At 42.5% G+C, this 20,050-nt stretch overlaps 1 protein-coding gene across 8 annotated transcripts in view; it reads left to right on the top strand.

Moving 5' to 3' along the window:
- The first annotated feature begins 1,971 nt into the window (after positions 1-1,971).
- Positions 1,972-20,050, top strand: part of MTR (5-methyltetrahydrofolate-homocysteine methyltransferase) — a 52,930-nt gene continuing 34,851 nt past the window's right edge. For 3 of the 8 annotated variants that reach the window (XR_012774779.1, XR_012774782.1, XR_012774781.1), the window contains exons 1-8: positions 1,972-2,232; positions 8,569-8,783; positions 11,417-11,506; positions 12,330-12,399; positions 13,523-13,615; positions 13,708-13,814; positions 15,096-15,155; positions 17,374-17,468. Coding sequence is in view for 4 of the 8 variants with exons in the window: in XM_075495971.1 (XP_075352086.1) it covers positions 2,196-2,232; positions 8,569-8,783; positions 11,417-11,506; positions 12,330-12,399; positions 13,523-13,615; positions 13,708-13,814; positions 15,096-15,155; positions 17,374-17,468 (767 nt within the window). In the remaining 4 variants the exon portion in view is untranslated. The remainder of the gene's footprint in view (positions 2,233-8,568; positions 8,784-11,416; positions 11,507-12,329; positions 12,400-13,522; positions 13,616-13,707; positions 13,815-15,095; positions 15,156-17,373; positions 17,469-20,050) is intronic. The other 5 variants (XM_075495971.1, XM_075495969.1, XR_012774780.1 and 2 more) reach the window with 4 other exon arrangements.

A 20,050-nucleotide genomic window follows, 5' to 3' on the forward strand; every position in this document is an offset into this window, starting at 1 on the left:
GTGTTCGAGGGCTAGTACCCACACGAGGAACAGTGTGGATATACAAGGATGGAGCAGGGTGGAATTTGGGACCGCCTTTTCACAGCACCGCACAGTCAAACTGGCTCAAACTGGTTGTGAAACTGCAGAGTAAACGGGATATGTGAAATGATCCTTTCAAAAGCACCTTCAAATTTTCAGCTTTTTTTTTTTTTTTTCCACTGACCTACTTTGCAGCAGTTACACAAACAACTGCATCGGCACACGCAAGGACGTGCTGAGCTGTGGTACAAAGATCTGTCGCCACAAAGCAACTGTGGAGACAGTGAGCTTTTTAACCTGAATTGCTGCCAGACAAAATTTTCGTAGTGTTATGTGGCATGACAAAAAGGTTGGAAGTTGTCCAAAAGTCAAGCAAGGAAACACACACCCTAGAATCTCTTAATGAACGGTTCTCAAAACATTGCCCATCTCTATAATATATGCAAATTATGTGTAAAAGTGATAAGCAGTCTCTAGGAGTAACTGACTTTTGCTTCTGTTTAGTGTATTCCACTTCTGTTGTTAGGCTTTTAAAGTGTATGGGTTTCCAAACCATTGCATCTTACACTGGAATTTTGGGACACATTTTTGCAGTGGGAGCTTGGGCTGACCACTGGTACGGTTTGCTGAGAGGCAAGGTCTGCTCTCCAGCCATGCTCCTGGCATTCAAAACTGGAGCATGGCCTCTGCAACTGAAGTTGGACTACTATCTAGTTGATTAGTAAGCTGCCTGTATTTCTTCTGAAGCTGAATTAGACATCTATATTATTTGAACATAAAGCTACATTTTTTATATGTATTTGCATCACCATAGACCGAAGTGACAGTTGATTATAAAAGTTCTTAGACCACATTAGACTCAAAGGGTTTGTAACCAACTGGTTTTGTGTCTCAAAAGAAAATTCAAGAGTAAGCATTTAGCCTCCAGGCATCATCTACACTAATGGCTTTTAACTCATTTTGAGTCTCCTAAAAATTTTCCAGGGAAAATGCAGAGGCCGTTATTAAGTACAGTACATGTAGCAACAGATACTCTTAGCTGATAAAAGGCTTCACTGTTGCTGCACAGAGCCGAGGCCCAGGTGCCTGAAGGAGGGAAGCAAACTCGGATCGTTCCTGTAACGCAGAACCAGCGGCCTCTGCATCTTCACCTGCAGCATTTGCTTTGCTTGCTTAAGTTATTGAACCAGCTAAGGAAAACAGGAAAGGCTGGTCAATAATCCATTTTACAGACTTCCTTCTTCGTTTCATATTTGGAACGCTGAACTAGTTTAAATGACAATGCTGTTCGTGTTTATTACTGGCATTGGAATTACTAACGCTTTGACGGCAGACGTTATTCCCTTGAGCTATTCTGACTCTTGGCAGGCAAGCATTCGCTGCACACAGTGAAATGTTTGCGAGGCTGCTCTGCAGCTGTGGCAGGCAGGTATTTCTTTCTTTTAAAATGTGAGTCCTTAGGTAAGTTGAAAGGACGTATCATCCCGGGCTGTGGAAAAGAGCTGACACTCTTGTGTCAGAACAAGACACGTTTTACTTGTTTTGTCCGACTTGCCAAGCAAACTGTGCCTTAATTTGCTCGACTCCTTTCGCATAGACTTGTTTCCAGGTTTACACGCCGGGAACATGCATCCGCACACGGCTGGCAAGTCTGATTTCCAGTTTACGTAAGGCATACTAGCACGTTTCCTCTCAACACAAGTTAGTCTTTAACTGCCATACCAGTGTTTCTGGCGTTCGGAAGACGTGCTTTCCCCCGCACCCCCCCCCCCCCCAGCGAGGGGACCACTCGTTTTGCCTAGCCCTGCCTGGCAGCAGAAGCACCGCCCAGCAACTACAAGGGCTCCTAAAGCTACCGGCGTTCACGTTGGGAGTCAGCCAGCCAGAAGACCAGGCGCCGCTTCCCCCGCCGGCCCCAAGCCGAGCGCTGCCGTCCTCAGGCGGCGGAAGGAAGGCCAACCGCCTCCGCGGCGGCCCACGGCCGGCAGCCTCGGCGGGCGCTGCCGCCCCCCACCCGCACCCCCTCGGGCCAGGGCCCGCGACGGCCGTGCCACGCGGGGGTCCCCGCGCTTCCTCCCGCTCTGGGCGGAGCTGGCGCGTCAGGGGGTGACGCGGCAGCCGTGCCGCTCGTCCTCGCCTCACGGCGCGCGCGGCGGCGCTGACGTCCCGGCAGCATGGCGCCCACGGGGCCGGCGGGCGCCCACCCGCCGGGTAACGGCCGCGAGGGCGGGGGTGGTGGGGTGTGCGCGCGCGCACCGGGTTTGGGGGGAGATGGCGGCCTCCCCCCTGCCCCCCGTCCTCCCCAGGCGACAGCGGCGGGCCGGGCCGGGGCGGGGCGTTCCCGCCTACGGGCGGGGGAAGTGGGGAGCCGCTTCCCCGCATCCCTGCATCCCCTCATCCCCTCTCCCGGGAGCGGCGGGGGCTGGCGGGCGGCGTGTGAGGGGGCGGCGGGCGCTGCGGCCCTGGCGCAGCAGGCGGGGGGCGCGCCCTCCCTTCAGCTTCTGGTGTTTGCCCGCGGCTCGACGCCGGTGCGGCCGCGCCCTGGGGCGGTGCTGGCGGGCGGCCGTCAGTTATTCGAGCCGAGGTGTGCGGTGTTGATGGCGGTAGTGAATACGGGAGCTTGTGGCAGGAGCCCCCGGCCGCTCCGGTGCAGAGCGGGTGCCTTGCAGTGGGCTTCGCTCTAGCTGGAAGGGGCGCGGAGCGCGCTGGGACTCCCGCACCGCCCCGTCGGACACAGTTAAGCCGGAAAAATAAAAAGCCATTGCGTGAGAGGCTGCAGCTTGATGGTAGGGACTGGGTGTGTTCCAGCTGCTCCGGGACTCTGAGCCAGAAGTGCCATTTCGCGGGTTAAACAGAAGTCATTGGAAGGGGAGGAGAAGTAAAATCAGCTGCTAGTTGACGTCGGTATTTTAAAATGGACAGTTCTGTCAGTGGCTGCTTTCAGTGGTGCTGCTACCTGCCGAGATCCCAAGCACTTTCCTTTTTAATATTTCTGAGGGAATGCCTGCTGCTGAGCCTGCGCTTCAGCCCGGGCTTGTGTCCCTCAGCTTGTTAAACAGGCCTGCAGTCCTCCTCGCTGCAGAGCTGTGCGCGGCACCGACTCCGTAATCAGATTTTGTGGTCTGGTTCCTCTGGCCAGGTTCCTCTGGCAAAGATGACGTTGACCTGCCCTGCCCTTTCTCCCATGCCACCTGAGGTCAACCCATGGCTAGTGACTGTACTGCTCCTGCAGAACTGGATGGGTTTGGCTGAAATGGGAAACATGGGAGGGCGTTTCAGCAGCAGTTTGAGAAGTGGTGGCAGTTGGATAAAAGTTCTCCTTAGATAAAAGCAAAATTTCGTTCTGGAGGTGGTTGTGGAGCACCGCTGAACAGACAGAAGGCAGTAGATGATGGTGCATACATCTGGCAGTGGTGTGAAGGACCTGCGTTTGGGAGCAGGCTGTCGGGAAGCTGAGCGAAGTGCTTCTCCCTAGCCTTTCAGCAGCAGGGTATGCCACAAAGCGAGACTGTGCCGGTCTGGAGGTTGGTTTGTTTCCCCGTGGTTCCTGCCTGTAATGAATATCTAATAATCTGTTGCGAACAGTTTAATGTCGGGAGGTGGACAGTTGTGATTATAACACAGGCAGCTTTTTGTGCCTGGGATTATTGTGTTTAGCTAGACAGTGGACACAACTAACAGGCCTCCTCTGTTATTCTGGGACTTCAGTGACTTCTGTGGTTGTCATTTGTCTTTCAAGCTAACTTTGTAAATGCATCGGTTACACAAATATTGTCTGTCTATTATGGAAGACCTGAATGGTTCTTAAGACAAGTGCTGACATGGAAAATGTCAGCAAGGTGCACGTAGGTACCCAAGGCAAAGTGGTAAGATCCAGTGCTTCTCTCTTTGGATAGGCAGGGTGACAAATAACTTAGCAATAGGGTGCTGCTGCCCACTTGTTGTAGAGGCCCTGTCTGCCTTCTGTTGCTACAGTTCATGAAACTCTTAATGTTGCCAGGGGGCATCCAGTTGAAAAAGATTTAATTAATTAAACAGCAAGTAATGCTGAGGTTGTCATGAGATGTCTGTGGCCGGCTGATAACAGGAACATCCTTTCTAACTACTATTGTTGTAATTTCTGCATGCTGCACAATAATTTTTTGAACGATGGAGAAACTTGTGCTTGGAGCTGGTGCAGGGCAATGCTGGTTTGCTGAATTAGGATGTGCAAATGTAGAGTGGCCCTGTTGCCTGTTAGGACAGGACCTAGTCAATCTAGGAAATAGCGGGTACTGTAGGTGCCTATAGCTCCTTGTAGTTCTTCAATTTGTGTTCTTTCACATTAACATGATGAAAATACTATAATAACTGTCACAGCTGGGTTGATCCTTCATTAAAAGCTTTGGAAGCAACTTGTAATCTTTTATTCCTTTCCAAGTACTTGTATGCCAGACTATTTTATACTAAGAATAAATTTTTAATAGAAGTGCATAAATAATAAAAACCCCACCTTTTGAGAATTATTGCAGGCATCAGAAAAATGTGTTTTTAAGCAAATTGCAAGCTTTGAAGTCCTGTTTCTTATGGAGAACGTGTGTTTATCCCTTCAATTCTTCATATATGGCCTGTATGTGGGTTGGGTTGGGATAAGGAGATGAAGGAATATCATCTTGCCTTATCCCCTGAGCTGTTTAATTGCTGCACTGTGAAAAAGTTAGGTTACAATTGGGCAAAGTCTATAATCGGTAGTGGCAGAATGACTGTAGAGGTGAACAGCTGTACCAGAGGGATACCTTGCGTGCCATGCAAACTTACTTGGAAACATCTACAAGGAGTAAAAGTTGCTGTAGCTGATTTCATTTCTCCTTTTCAGACTAGCAATTCCCTTGTTCAAGTGATCTCAAGCCAGAGTGTTTACCTTGGGGAAGTGAAGTAGGATATTAGGATTTTTTATTCTGCATTCCGTATCCCTTTGGCTTTTAAGCCAGTGTGGTTGGGTCACTTTTGTTCTGTCTTAGTATGGTCTGCTAAATTAGTTCCAGCCCTAGAACACTCTGTGGTAATGTGCTTTATATTTTAAATTTCAGTAGAGTATAAAATCAAGGTAATTAGTCCTGGGTCCTGTTACCACTGCTGGTTTGCTACTATTTCTGTTACAGCTATAGAGGCAGTTTTTCTCCTGGACACTTCTGAATGTAAGAGGGAGTGTGTTTCCCAAAGCTCACCAGTGATCTTTATAAAAAAAAATTTTTATCGACTTCTGGCTAAGCAGAGGTAGCAGCAGCATTTGTAAACAAAAAAGAAGGAAAAAAAAAAAAAAGCTGACCTGATTTTTCCCTGCTTAGGAATTTCTCCAAACATTTTTTCATTTATTCTGTAACAAACTCTTGTGCTCTCTCTGTGCTGGAGAGGGGAATTATGTGAGTTGAATGCTGAATTAAGATGATGGTACTCGTTTAGCAGAGCTGACTCCCAGCCTCCTCCCTGCTTTTCTCCCAAGGGCAGAGTTCAGCACTTTCTAGCATGCCTTTATGAATCAATCCTCACTTATTTCTGGGGTCTTTTTGGACCTGTCTGCAGACTTTGTTTCCAACTTGAAAATTGTATCATCAGTGTGCCAGAGCACGGCTTCAAGTAGTGCAGGCTCCTAATGGAAGAAGAGTCACGTGTTATCAATAGCAAGGACAGGTAAATTGGGTTTTGGTGGGCTTGGAGCTATGCCATCCATTTGTAAAATGTAGAGTCTGTGTACGTCTGGCACTGATGGCCACCTTCATGATTCCCACTGTATTTCCTGCAGCTTTTTGAGATGCTGCTGAAGAATGTCAGATTTTGAAAGTTTATTTACAATAAGGCTCTCTGCAGAGCTGGGAGCAGAGATTAGGCAGAAATCTGTGCTCCTATGGGCAGAAAAGCATACACTGAAATGGCATCTGTTCAGCAAGGCAAGCAGTAGAGAAAGCATAACAGACTACATGAGGTTTTTAAACCTCATAGATGGATTTAAAACCAAACAGATTACTGTAAATCTTTGTTTGCTTCCCAGTGTGTGTGAGAAGATAGTTGGGAAGCACACAGGTAAAAGGGACAGAAGCCTACAGAAAGGAGGACTGGTTCTGGAAGGGCTCCGATGGCCCGGCTCAGCTGTCTGGGCTGCAGTGCTCTCTGCATCAAGGAGTTGACTTAGACGCTACATTAAAGCAAAAGCAAGCTCTAATGTGTATATCTCATTGGATTGTAGCTCTTGCAAAGCACAGGAGTTACGCTCCATGGGAGTCTGCATTGCAGTCGTACTTTCAGATATAATTTTTTGGGTCTTGCCTCTGAAAGCCTTTAGCTCAAGGACTGATGTTATTTTCATGAATAATTTGATGGTTTAACGTGAGTAGGTTTAAACTCTTGTATAAGAACCTGCTGAGCCTGCCTGTGTGGTGTTAAAACTTTCAACTTGAAATGAGGGTGGCTTTCTTTTTTGTGTTTTAATCTCCCTTCAAATGCTTAATACTTGTTGTAGCATTTGACTTCTCTTCTTGCTGAGACTACATCTGATTTAGAGCTGTTTTTCCAGTGTGTTGGTATGAATGTAACCTTGTAATACTTTACTCTTGGCCTCATCTTCTCTCCAGCATATTATTTTTTAACAGTACTGATGTCAAAACAGAAGTTGCATTGCAAGAATGCAGAAGGAAAACTCAAATCAGTTAGCAGTTGTGAGTGATTTTTAGGTACTTGTCATGGTTTAACCCCAGCCAGCAACTAAGCACCACACAGCCCTCCCGGTGGGAGGGGGGAGAGAATCAGAAGAGTAAAAGTGAGAAGACTCGTGGGTTGAGATAAAGACAGTTTAATAGGGAAAGCAAAAGCTGCACATGCAAGCAAAGCAAAGCAAGGAATTCATTCACTACCTCCCATGGGCAGGCAGGTGTTCAGCCATCTCCAGGAAAGCAGGGCTCCATCACGTGTAATGGTTACTTGGGAAGAGAAACACCATAACTCCAAATATTCCGCAGACACCCCCCCCCCCCCCCCTTCTTCCCCTACCTTATATGCTGGGCATGATGTCATGTGGTGTGGAATAGCCCTTTGGTCAGTTAGGGTCAGCTGTCCCAGCTGTGTCCCCTCCCAATTTCTTGTGCACCCCCAGCCTCCTCACTGGTGGGGTGGGGTGAGAAGCAGAAAAGGCCTTGACTCTGTGTAAGCACTGCTCAGCAACAGCTAAAACATCTCTGCATTGTCAACACTGTTTTCAGCGCAAATCCAAAATATAGCCCCATACTAGCTACTGTGAAGAAAATTAACTCTACCCCAGCCAAAACCAGCACAGTACTACTGTGTGTAAGTTGTAATGAGACGTAAGGATGTTTTTGTGTTTCAGAAATCATTCTTTTTTACAAGTGTTTTGATGATAGTGCATAACTAAAATGCAAAACAGGTGTTTACTCAAAGTGAGCAAGCCCAAGCTGAATGAAGGAGAGAGATGAAGAATAACACATCATTCATCTATGTGGTTGTGAAAGATAAGTGGGGTCCCACTCTTGTAAACTGGGCTTTTGGTAGAGGCTGTTTGATTATTTTGCTATATGCATGTAAGTATGTCTTTGTTCTGAAATGATTCTGCGTATGTTGTAAAGAGGAAAAGGAGGATTACTTTTGTTGGGGTTTTGGCATTTTTTTTTTTCCCCCCCCAAAGTTTCAGATTATAGTTTTGGCTTTTTGTTTAGCATTTGGGATGGGCTTTGTTTGGGATCTTAAAGCATTACAATACTGCATCTTCATTCCTAATGAGAGCTTTGAAATTTCTTCAGTTTTCTGATTCATTGTTAGACTTACCCTGTCCAGTATCTTATAATTAGCTGTGATTTGCCTGATTTGTTTTCTTCTGGCATTGTTGTGGAGCAGGAGAAGATCTTGTTGTGTTTGTGCAAAAGAAAATAAAACCTGGCTCTTATCTGTAGGTGTATCTTGGTGTTTGCTCACTAACAGAAATACAAAATTGTTATTTCCTATTCTAATCCTAGAAAGCGGTGAATTTGGGACTTGGTCGAAGAATTGTTTTTCCTTGTTTGCTTTATTTCTCTTTCTCTATCATTATGGTATAGGCGATCAAAGTAGAATTTTTTTTTTTAAATGAAGTTTACTGGTTTCTGGTTTGCACTTGTGTGCCACTCACAGTACGCTGTCTGGTACCAAAAGGCAGGTCTGCATTGCTGTTCAAATGGTGCTGTAGTGGAAATTATCACACTTTTCAGTGTTGGAGACTAGTTTATACAGAGAGTTTGGTGTATGCCCTTGTGAACTTTTGGTACTCTTGTTTCTGCAGCTGACTGTATGCAGGTGACTGTACTTAGGTGAAGGACCAATTGAGACTAATTCTATTTAGATAGATGCAGCTGTGACCTGACATCATGTGACTGGAGCTGTAGGTGAAGTAAACCAATTACTGTTTGATTTCAGTAGAGGATTAGTTATTTTATTCTTTTTCTTAAATGGGAAGAGCTCAGGTTGCACAAGTGTATAGGTAGAGAATTTCAAAGCTGCTTAAATACTGGATTTATTTTCTTGCAGCAGATCCCCAGAAAAGCATGGAAGATGAAATTGAATCAGTTCTGCAGGAGCGGATAATGGTTTTGGATGGAGGCATGGGTACCATGATCCAGCAACGTGCCCTGTCAGAAGAGGATTTCCGAGGGCATGAATTTAAAGATCATTCTAGGCCTTTGAAAGGCAATAATGACCTTCTCAGTATAACTCAACCTGATATAATCTGTGACATACACAAGGTAGGTGGTTCTGATTTCTGTCTCTTGACAAGAGAAGGAAGGAGAATTTGGCCTCTGTGCTCCCCTTTTGTATGCCACAGGTTACTGGCTCTCCTGTGTCTTTTGGGGATAAGGAATAGAGTGCTAGGTAACCATGCAAAAAAGAACGAGCAGATTTGACTGTTCTGGTTGTGTGAGCACAGCGTTGGTGTCTTGGTTCCTGATGTCACTCAGGCAGTGTAGTTTTTAAATCTCTTTTTTACTTATGTCCCTGATGCATTTCTATTAATTGTAGATTTTGATTTATTTAATTTTTCTTTCCTTTTCTCCTCCTCAACAAGCACTTGAAATGCATCTAAGTAGGACACATCTGAAGTCTAGATGCATGTTTCTATAATTGTGTATTAAAGAGCTGTTAAATGTGGCAGCCTGAAGCAGGCCTCTCCATAGTTAATGAGTATATGGGCTTCCTAATGAGTATATGTGCTTCCATATTCTCGGTTTTTCTCTAGAATATTAATGTGTGGCCCAGAGAATAAAAGAGTCTAGGGTTGATCATTAGGAATTTGCAAACAGATTTTATTATTTTCTTATCTTCAGTTAGACTTTAAAAAACGACTTCCTAAGTCTTCTATTTCTTGAGTTGCAGGTATTTGTAGGTCTTACTGTAATAGTTGGAATGTTTGAATAGCATTGCAACTAGCTGATATTCAGTTGAAGCCTCACATCTGTTCTGGGTTTTTCCAATTATTTATTAAAAAGATCTGTATTTCATTGATTAGAATCATAATGGGCTTATGTTTGCTAAACTTGGTATGTAATCTGTATTTTTATATTTACATTCTAATGGTCATTCTTTGGATTTTAAGAATGACAAGTTGAAAAGAATCAGAGTCTTAGACCTATAAAAATTTCAGGAGGAAATATTTGTAGATTGAGTTCATTCCCTAGACTGTCAACTGAGCTGTAGCGGTCATTGGAATTTGGAATAGGAATCTAAGTGAACCTTGGAATTTATAATAGCTTGTGGTTTTAATTGGGTAAGCTGGTTTAACAGTTGAATTTTGCCGGTTTAGCAGAGCAATAGTGATGTGGCTTGAGAATTAATGTATTGAGTCAAACCAACGGTAGCCTGCTATCATCCCTCCAATGGCCAGTTGTAGGTGCTTTAGGAAGAGTGTAAGAAAAGAACAAGTCTGTGGTGGTCCCCATGCCTGCAGGAACTTTTGGGTCAGGTGCTTTCTGAGCCATGGGTGACTTCATATTTTATAGGTGCCAGTGGTTATTTCTTCTGAGAATTGTACAGAATCTGAAATAATAGATGAAAATATTTCTACAAAGTGACTATAATCCCACTATAGGTATGGTTGTTGGGTTTTTTTTTTAATGGCCCAGTGAGTCAGATCTCACAGATATCAGTAACTTGAAAAGTAAATGTTAGCTGTACCTTGTCTGGCAAAGTGAGATTCGGTGGTAAGAGAGGGGATGTATTTTTCAAAGGCAAAAACGAGCTTCCTGCTTTGAGCATATTATTTCCTGCTATGGTGGTAGACAGTACAGTTGAAGGGCTTTTGCTAAAATGACAGATCTGCACTAAACAAAAGCTAGTACAAAGCTGTACACATTTAACATCTTTCTTTAGTCTAGGTGATTTTCAGAAACTTCATTTCTTGGTTATTACTGTACACATAAGAACTTGTATACTTTCATATAGCTATTTGTAGGATTTCCATATGTATCCAGGAGGAGTTGAGAGAACGCATATTAGTTTGCATCAAAGCATGTTTTAAAGCAAATTTAATTCTTTTCTGCTGTCATTTGGATCAAGACTTTGTTTGCCCTGTTGAACCCACTGAACTCAGCTGCTTCTTATGGGAAGATCTGAGTGGTTTATGTTTAATGGCCACATCAGTATTTTTGACTTACTAGCACTTGAAATGTCTTTAATTTCCTTGAATACGCAGGGGTCACCTAAGGGTTAACCTGATCAAAAAGAGGAGTTAGAGAGGGAGGAGGGCAACTGATAGAGTTTATCAAAACAGACTAGAATCTGCAAAAATGTTTCAGTTTGCACTGATTTCAGTTTACTTCAGTGGTAATTAGACAACCAAACTGGAGCAGAAGGCTTAATTGTTTTGTGAATCTGGGACATTAGTTAAACTGTAAATGTGATCTGCACAAAACATAATTCTCCTAAGCTTGTATTCTATCCCAATATGCCCTTGTGCTGTACAGCTCCCTTCAGAATGTTAAAATTTTCTAATTCTCTGTTGTTGTTTAACTGGTGCCTTTTCTGCAGCTGCCCACAGCAGCCCTTGCTTGCTGAGGGAGATTGGACTATGTCCCACCATGTCCCTGTGCAAAAATCTAGAATGCGCTCCAGGTGCTGGACTCCATAGTGGAGGTGACTATAAATGTCACCTGTTAACAGAAAGTGTGGCTGACACTAAAAGTCTGAAAATTGGTTACATGGAACACTTCTATTGTTTTGGCCCTGTGCCTTTGAGTAAGGCTTTCAGAGTTTGATCTGCTTTGAATTAGGAGATGATTTGTGACTTTTTGTCAACTGAATGAGACAAAATAGTTGGGTTGCTTTCATTCCAGGTCTCAGTTCTGGAGGTCTTGGACATTTTGTTTTCTTTCATGTCTTACAGGAATACTTGCTGTCAGGCGCTGACATCATTGAAACTAACACTTTCAGCAGTACCCGAGTTGCACAAGCTGACTATGGCCTTGAGCATTTGGTAAGAATGCTAAACTATTTACACATTAAAATGTTAATCAAGATTTTTGTCTTAGCAGCCAAGATTAGCTTAGTCCTAGAGTCCATTGGTATTGTGTTTGTTGACTGCATGCTGTCTCTAGAGTCGTGTAATGGCGTAGCTTATTTCCACTGCTGTAGACAATTGTGCTTGCTGTGTGTGACAGTCATAGTGTGCCTCTTGTAGATGAAGGCACAGGCAATAATAATTTGCCCTAGATTTTGTTTGAGCATTCCCAGAATGTCTCAGTTCTGTGAACAGGGATGTTTTGCTTCTGTCCTTCCAACTTACAAAATGCCACAATGGAACTGCTTTTTTCCTGGATGTTGTTTGTGTGTTGTTTGTGCTGGTGTATGTAGAAGTCCTTTCAAGCTTGCATTTGTCATACCTCTTCTGTGTTATGTGTTGTTTTGAGAATTTGAGAAATATGTGAAAGAAAATACTTGGAAATATGCTACCGGAGTAAAAAGTGAATTTAAAAGTAGGTTAATTTTGTCCTCAAAGTCCTGTTCTTCAGCTTCTGTTGACTTCAGTAGGATTTAATTAGTACCTTGCAGAATGAAATTTTATGATTAGCAGCTGTACGCTGGGGCATACGTAGGACGAGACCTGCCATGTAACTCTGTTGCTGAGATGTATAGAGCCGTTCCTTCTGAAGTTTTGTAATAGTGCTTATGTGTATTTGTATGGCATAGGGAGCCTTCAGAATGTACTGCAAGCTACTGAATGGAAGTGTGTTTCTTTGAAGATGAGTTATGCTGTACTGAACTAAAGGTTACTTGGTAATTTTCTGTAATTGTTCTAGGCATATCGGTTAAACAGAGTCTCTGCACAGGTGGCCAGAAAAGCAGCAGATGATGTAACTGCTCAGACAGGCAAGCAATATTTATTTTAATTTCTTACTCATTTGTGGTTTTGACTGTCTTGCTACAATCTTTGAAATGTTGCTAACTAGAGGATAGCTTGATGGTTTACATCACAGGGACGTAACTTACAGACATGCACACTCTTCATTTTAGGCACAGTAGCAATTTCACATCTCTATTCATATCACACTAATTTCAGCACGTTTGCAGGATCCAGTCCTTAGTGTGTTCTGCAGGATGGCTGTCCTGTGTCTGCCTGTTTTAGACTACAGGCGATACACATCTTCCAGATGTAGTTTAGGGAAAACAAATTCAGCAGGGACTGTTACAAGTTACTTAGATTTGTACAGCTCAAGTCTTTGTACTGCAGAATTAGGATAGCTGATTGTAGGTAAATGTGGATTACCAGTTACTCCTGGTGAGTCTCCTGGTTTGACTTTACTGAGCAACTACTGGAATGTGCTTAGTATGTGACCATCATCTGTGAATGTGCAGTCTTTTACCTTCAGGGCTTTATGTGAGCTCATTTCCACTGCTGTAGACAATGCTGTCTTTCAAAGACCAGTAATTTCCTCTTGTATTCTGGCATCAAACTGTGTTTCAAGCTAACAGTGCTGCTGCTGCTGTCCAAATAACACCTTACTGATGTGATTCATAGCATGCCGTAAAAATGTAAGATTTGAAATATGCTTTAAAATAAGGTGGGGTTTTTTTATGAACACATGCCAGAATATTCAAATCAGGTTATCTAGTGAAAAATGCCAGGACAGTTCTATTCTGTGCATTTAAAGTAATTGAATGAAGCTTCCTGTGTCAGAGACAAATGGTACTTAGAAGAAAAATTAATTGAGCCAATTGCCTTTTTCGTAGATGTTCTTCTGTCTTGTGTGTATACACTGAACATCTTGTTGGATAGGATTAAAACAAAAAAGTCAGCTGTGCTGGGTAATCTCATGCTGATCAAACTCTTGATTTGAGACAAGAGTTTCCCGTTTTATAGTTCTTCATCCCTGAATGATATGCGTGTCTTGGTGTCCTTGGAGGTTTTTTACATTGAAACGGCTGTCATTGTAAAACCAGAAGTAAATTGTTTTGTGAGTTTTTTTGTTTGTTTTTCTGTGTCTTGGTTTAGGAATTAGGAGATATGTTGCTGGAGCCATGGGTCCAACAAACAGGACACTCTCTGTGTCACCATCTGTGGAGAGACCAGATTACAGGAACATAAGTAAGTATTTATAACCGTCAAGTTATTTAACCTAGGTGATGGTCTTGAAAGAGATACCTCCAGGTGAAATTAACATAATTCCTGTTTTACAGCTTTTGATGAACTGGTTGAAGCCTATAAGGAACAAGCCAAAGGACTTTTGGATGGAGGAGTTGATATCTTGTTAGTGGAAACCATATTTGATACAGCCAATGCCAAGGTGAGACTCCTGGAAAAAAAATACTCAGTAATATAAGTATTTGGTGTACTACCTAAGGAAATTCAACATGGTACTTGTAAGAGCTATCAGCTACTGCTTAGTAAATACATGAAAAGACTTTTCAGTCGTTAGCAAACAGGTAGAATGTAAGGAGATGGTTTGTAATGATAAAACAGCCTTTTCCAGAGTTTTTCCTTTGCCTTTTAGTATGTGCCGTTAGTATCTTTTTGGCTGTCTGTGCCAGCTGTCCTTTTATTCCCAGAAGCTCTGCTGTATTGCAAAACATCTCCAAATGCATCTGGTGTTTGTATTTTTCACCATAAGCATGTCTGTCCAAAGGATGCTTGTGATGCACACTGGAGAGGGAATGTCCAGTATATCTGATTGCAGGCATGGGAAAGCTTGTGAGACAGACCTGTTAAAATGTGGTTTTTTTGGGAAATCTGACACTCTGCCACCAGCTTTAAAAAAGAAAAATTGGGAGTAGAGGATTAGAAGGGTAAAATGGGAGGAATAAAATGTTGAAATATGCCACAATGTATGTGATTTTGACACCTCCTTCTTTATCTAATAACTGCTCAGTGCAGGTGGTAGAGTTGTTAGGCTGCTTAAAACTGTCTTGCAATCTTACGTGGAAAAGTCTGGCTGGATACGCACACAGCATTGCCCCAGGCTGATTAATGTGTGCAGTGGCATCACTTGTCCTTTGCAGATTTGACCAGTCATCATGGACGTTTGGCTAGGATCCTATAGGCTTAACGTTGTGCTGAGCTCATGTTCACATGTGACATCCTTACCCTAAGGAGGCAGGAAATTTTCAGGACCTTCCAAGGGGTCACTGCAGTCCTTACTGTTAAAATTTGCGGTGGTTAGAAATCTTTGCAAACTGCATGTCTAAACAGATTTAAGGACAGTGAATGTGTACTGAGAATACTGCGTACAACCATGTTTGGGGTGGGGATTGTGCTGCGGACATGAGGGAGAGGTAGATGCTGATGTGATTTGGGTTTCAGAATGGTCTTGGTCTTATTTGGTTACCCATGGTACTTCCTTTCTACTTGTTACCAAAATGTGTTTTAGAACATCTGGAAGATGTTAGGAGTTAAGGGTAAAACCTCTTGAGTGTAGTAAGTTCTCGCAGGCAATATGAGGTAGCAAGTTGCATAAACAGCCATAAAAAAAAAATTAAAAAAAAAAAGCAACCCCCCCAAACAAAAAACAACAAACTGAAGAACTTATTTCGAAATGTCCATTAATATTTTGCAACTTATTTTTCTATAGGCAGCTATTTTTGCACTCCAGACGTTATTTGAGGAAGAATATGCTCCCCGACCCATATTTGTAAGTATATATTATTTAATATTTTACATATACTTAAGCTTGATTTATGAACTAGCTGAGATGGCAGTTGATTAAAGTGTTTTGAAATGAAGGAAATAAGTGTCTTGGAAATGTACATTTTTCACATGATTGTGAAAGGAAAAACTTGTGCAAAGAGCTTTATGACATCAGCCTTGGGTAGCTCTGTCCAGCTTATCAACCTGAAGACTAAGGAATGACTTCATTCCAGTGTGTATGCATTCTGTGTATTTCCACAGGAAAAGGTCTGATCATGATTTTTTTTCAGGCTTGCTGTCTTAAGGGTATTAAGAACCAGTGCTTCAAGGATGAAATTAAGCAAATTCTGCTGTATTTTCAAGTACAATATGAGTGGCCATTTGAAATCAGAAAAGGTCTGTCTAACTCCATATTCTTTCTCTGACATGTCTTTTTCTGACAGTGGGCAGTCATGAATGCATAGGAACTAATATAGAAAAATAATAAGCTTGTTTTGAAAGCTATGATTTATTCTTCTGGTTTCTGCAGTTTGCAGCCCAGGCTTTCTGATCTGCAGTTTGTATCTGTACCCTTTTGTTGAATGTGTTTACTTGTTCCTTGAACCTGTGTTCAAACCTGTGTGGGACCCAGGCATCCACAAAATAATCTGTCAGCAACTTTCGCAGTTTATGAATGCACTGGTTTGAAAGTTTGCTTACTCTTGGACATTCCACCTGATAACTTCTTTTGTGTCTTGCCATTTGTCTCTTGAAAGTGACAGTGAGCAGCTGTTCCACATTCCCTTTGCTGCATAGTCATGGCATTTATAGTCCTCTGTGAGAGCATCCTTTAGTCATCTTTTTTCATCCGGAAGAGTCCTTGTCTATTTAGCTGCTCCATACCATTCATTCATTATTCTTGTCACCTTTTTGTTTTCCACTTCCTTGAGGTAGAGAGGAATTAAAATAGCATACAGCAGTCAAAGTGCAGACATCGGGGATGTGCATGATAGTATAGTGATGTTCTCTGCCTTGTCTATTTCTTTCTTTGTAGTTCCTGATGTTTTACTTTACTGCTAGTGAGCTTTGAAACATTCATAAAACTTTCTTTTGTTACTCAGACTAATTTCTCGAGCAGCAAAGGCTAGTTTGGAGGTGTCGTCATGTAGAATGTTTCCTGTGTTCACAACTTTGTACTTCATCAGCAGTGAATTTCCACTTTTTTATCATTCAAGTCAGTTAGCATTGAGAGTTCTCTGATTATGTAGAGTTGACTTTTTGTCTTCATTGTCCTGAACAGAGCGGTCAGTGAGCTTGGTTGCCTCATTCTCTTCTCCCTTTCCAGTTCAGTTATGTTGAGAAGTACGGCCCTTAGCATGGCGCTCTCTAGGATTCCACTGGTCACCCCCAGTAGCATCAATATTAAGGCATGTTTTGGATTAAATAATGGATTTACCTTTGCATGGAGTCTTCTCCATCCATCCAACTCATTCCATCTTCTGGAAAAAAGATTTGTAGGCTTGGGAAGGCTTTCCTGGCTCATTCAAATGTCTCCTGAATTCTCAACTTTGTAGTTGTTAGTTGGGGTCAAGACATTATTTATTATTTGCACATCTCTCTCTGTACAGTACTTAAGAGGTATGATCATAGTGGAGAAAGAAGTCTTAACCTGTATAAAGTTGCAACATCTGATGTTCCCTTGTGGCAAAAGGAGTAACTTGTTTTTAAGGCCAGCCCTGCCACCAAACAACCTAACAGCAGTCCTGAGACCTGAAATAAAGGGGGAGGTAGGGAGGGTGAGGAGGATAGGAGAGGAGCTGTGACTGTTGATAAAGACTAGTGATAAAGACTAGCTGCCTAAACAGGTAACCACTACAGATTGGTTCAGAGGCCATCATCAGAAGGATACTGTGGTACTAATGCTACCTCGCTGATCAATGGTTCATGGTAGTTTTCTCTCCCCCCCCCCCCCCTTTTTTTTTTTTTCTTTTTTTCTTTTTCTCCCCCCAAGGCAAGGAGAGAGAGAGAGAGAAGACTGGTCAAAGGTTTGCCTTTCCCCTAGCTAAAATATTTAAATGTTTATAGGGAGGAAAGGGTTTAATTTTTCTGTTTGGGTTGTGCCTCATCACTTTGAGTGGAGCACAGGTCCCTCTGCTTTGACTTTTAGCAGTTCAGCCGTTTAAATTCTTGTTTTTATTGTTAATTTAATTCTTCTCCTTTCTCTGTGTTCAACTGATATTTAGGTTTCTGGGACCATTGTGGATAAGAGTGGGCGTACCCTCTCAGGCCAGACAGGAGAGGCATTTGTCATTAGTGTTTCGCACAGTAAGCCACTTTGGTAAGGAAGTGTATCTTTCTCTTAGTAAGTTATCTGTAGATTGTGATTCTTTTCTGTTTTAACCCCTTGCTTGCAGCGAAATGGAAGCTATACTAACTGTGATCATATTTAATCACATATATTGCTAACATGTTCTGCTATCGTTCCCTCAGCAGAGATTATGTTTCCAAAGAACATGGAATTTTTAAAACATTGTTTTAAATAATCTGGGGTTTTGTGTTTGCAACAGCAGCTGAAATCACAATTAGGTCAAAGCATTAAAAAAAAAATAATTCTGAAACTGTAGTTTGCCATCTCCTGCAGTCTCAGATTGTGCAAGGAGCTAATTCCTGGTATGGGCAGGGCTTACGTTGCTTTCTTAGAGGGAAGCAGTGCCAGCTCGGAATGTTTCAGGGTGGCTTGAAAGAGCAAATCATAAGATTTCATTCCAGTGTTCTTTTTACTGAACTCTTACACAAATGTATATATTCCCTGAGTGTTTTTCTCAAGGATATGCATTGTTGCTTTGAGAGCTCCTGATGCCTCCATTTACTTGCATTCTTTTCTGTTCAGGCAGAAAAGTTGAAATAAGAATGAGATTAAGATCTGTGAAAATGCATGATATAGCAGATTTTGGTAATTGTGCAAGGTTTTGCATGTTAATTTGAATACCGTTCCCTGTTTCTCTATTCTTCTGTGTTTCTGTGCCCTATTCTACCTCCCCCTTGCCTCCTCTTCCCTCTTTACCATTTCTTCTCTCAGGTTGGTTCTTCACACCAAAACTTACACCGGAAATAGATGTGTTTTTCCTAGAATACTCTAACTTAGAACATGTAATTCACTGTTAGCAGTGCATGCCATGCACATTGTGATGAGCCATTGTTTGTTTTTACAACAAAATTCCAGCTAAAACGCACAATCTGTCATCTCAGTGATACAAAAGCAGAAGACTGCATTCACAGCTTTCCTGACTGCCCTTGAGGCTCCACTTTCCCAGACCAGACGGTGCTCCAGAAGTAACATATGGAGCCTCTTGGAACAGGGTGGTAGTTGACTCCTTCTCTCAACATCACAGCCTAGTGATCCATATTTGGCATGAGTCTGTCTCAGATAATCTTGCTCATAACTCTCTTGCCTCTAAAGAGAAGGGCACTGGAGCAGAAATCAAAGATTTATTAAACCATTTTTCATAGAAGCTATCTTATGGGTCTGAATATTTAGGGCCTGTTTCCTATTTATACGAAGGCTACTATACAGCACTGTGGCAGAACGGTTTTAGTTGTGGCAGCAGATTGCATTTAATGTTGTTTCTGTTGCCAGATTGGTACAGAGTGGCTTTAGGGTTGTGAAAAAGCTGATTAGTAGTAGTATTCTAGCGATCATGTTATATGTGTTCACATGTTTCCATATGGGTTTTGTATGTCCTATTTAGGGTGATATGTTGTCCTTAAGTCAGTTTGGTTTGGAGCCTCCCTAAAAAGTGTGCGCTTTGTGTCCGGTTGATATAGATAGTAGCTGAGAAATGCGTGAACTGTGCTTAGTAAGTGCTGAAAGATATGTGGCATGAGTTCCCTTCATGTTATTTCAGCTCTTGTGATTGTTTCTACTGTGGTAGCATTAAGAAGATGTACGCTGAATTTAGGGCCCTCACGTGGTGTTAGTTCTGGTCCCAAGGGCACTCTGCAGCCTTAGCTTTCACAGGAGCTGATACGTGACTGCTGTGAAGAAATGAGAAAGGGAGGGAGGTGATGTTTAAGATGAGGGTGTGATGGTTAGCAGTGATAGCATACCAGCAATCTGGTTCAAGGCTGCTGGCTTTTAAGACATGGTTAACGGTTTGCTTTTCTCATATCTTTTCTTTCATGATGCTGTTGAGTGCCGTGGGGAGATGATACTGGCCATGGAAGCTACTTTTTGTTTCCTAATGAATGTTCGTGTCTGTGCTTAGTTTGACTTGGCAGTTTTGAAATGGGTAATGCTTGGATGGTGTCATGCTCATAGATATATTTGTCAGCAACCCCTGTAGTGGGTAATCATTCAGGTGGTCTGGAGGGCCAGTAGCCAGTAAGTAGAGTAAGAACATCAAGAAGTGCTTGTTTGGTGAGTACAGTGGATGCATTTACAGTATCTCTCTGGTAAGGTGAGGTAAAGAGAGTGACAGGCGAGTTTGTACTCAGAACCAGAGACAGATGGATATTGAATGTGGAAGGGAGAGATGAAGCTGCCTAATACAGGAGAGAGCTTAAAAACAGGGGGTGGGGAGTGTGAGCTGGAAGCTTGTAAATTGAATGACTTAACAGTAAATACCTTCATTCATCTGCATCTGATAAGGACAGTTTTGTTAACAGCTCTTACCTTGCTTTGCTTCAAAAGTCCTGAGAGATAAGTCCCCACTTGGAAATAAATTCCAGAATCTCATTGCTGTAATTATGCATTCGTATCCAGAGGATCTGTATGAAGGATTTAAATGTGTGTAAACACTGAATAGAGAAATGAGAATAAAAGGGTTCTTTTAAAGTTTTCCTGTTTAAATAGAATGGCCCATATGAGGTGCATTAGAAAAAGCATTTCGAAGGTAGAGCTGGCTGTTTGAAAAAACAAAC

The sequence above is a fragment of the Mycteria americana genome, chromosome 3 (genome assembly GCF_035582795.1).
Source record: "Mycteria americana isolate JAX WOST 10 ecotype Jacksonville Zoo and Gardens chromosome 3, USCA_MyAme_1.0, whole genome shotgun sequence".
Lineage (NCBI taxonomy): Eukaryota > Metazoa > Chordata > Aves > Ciconiiformes > Ciconiidae > Mycteria > Mycteria americana.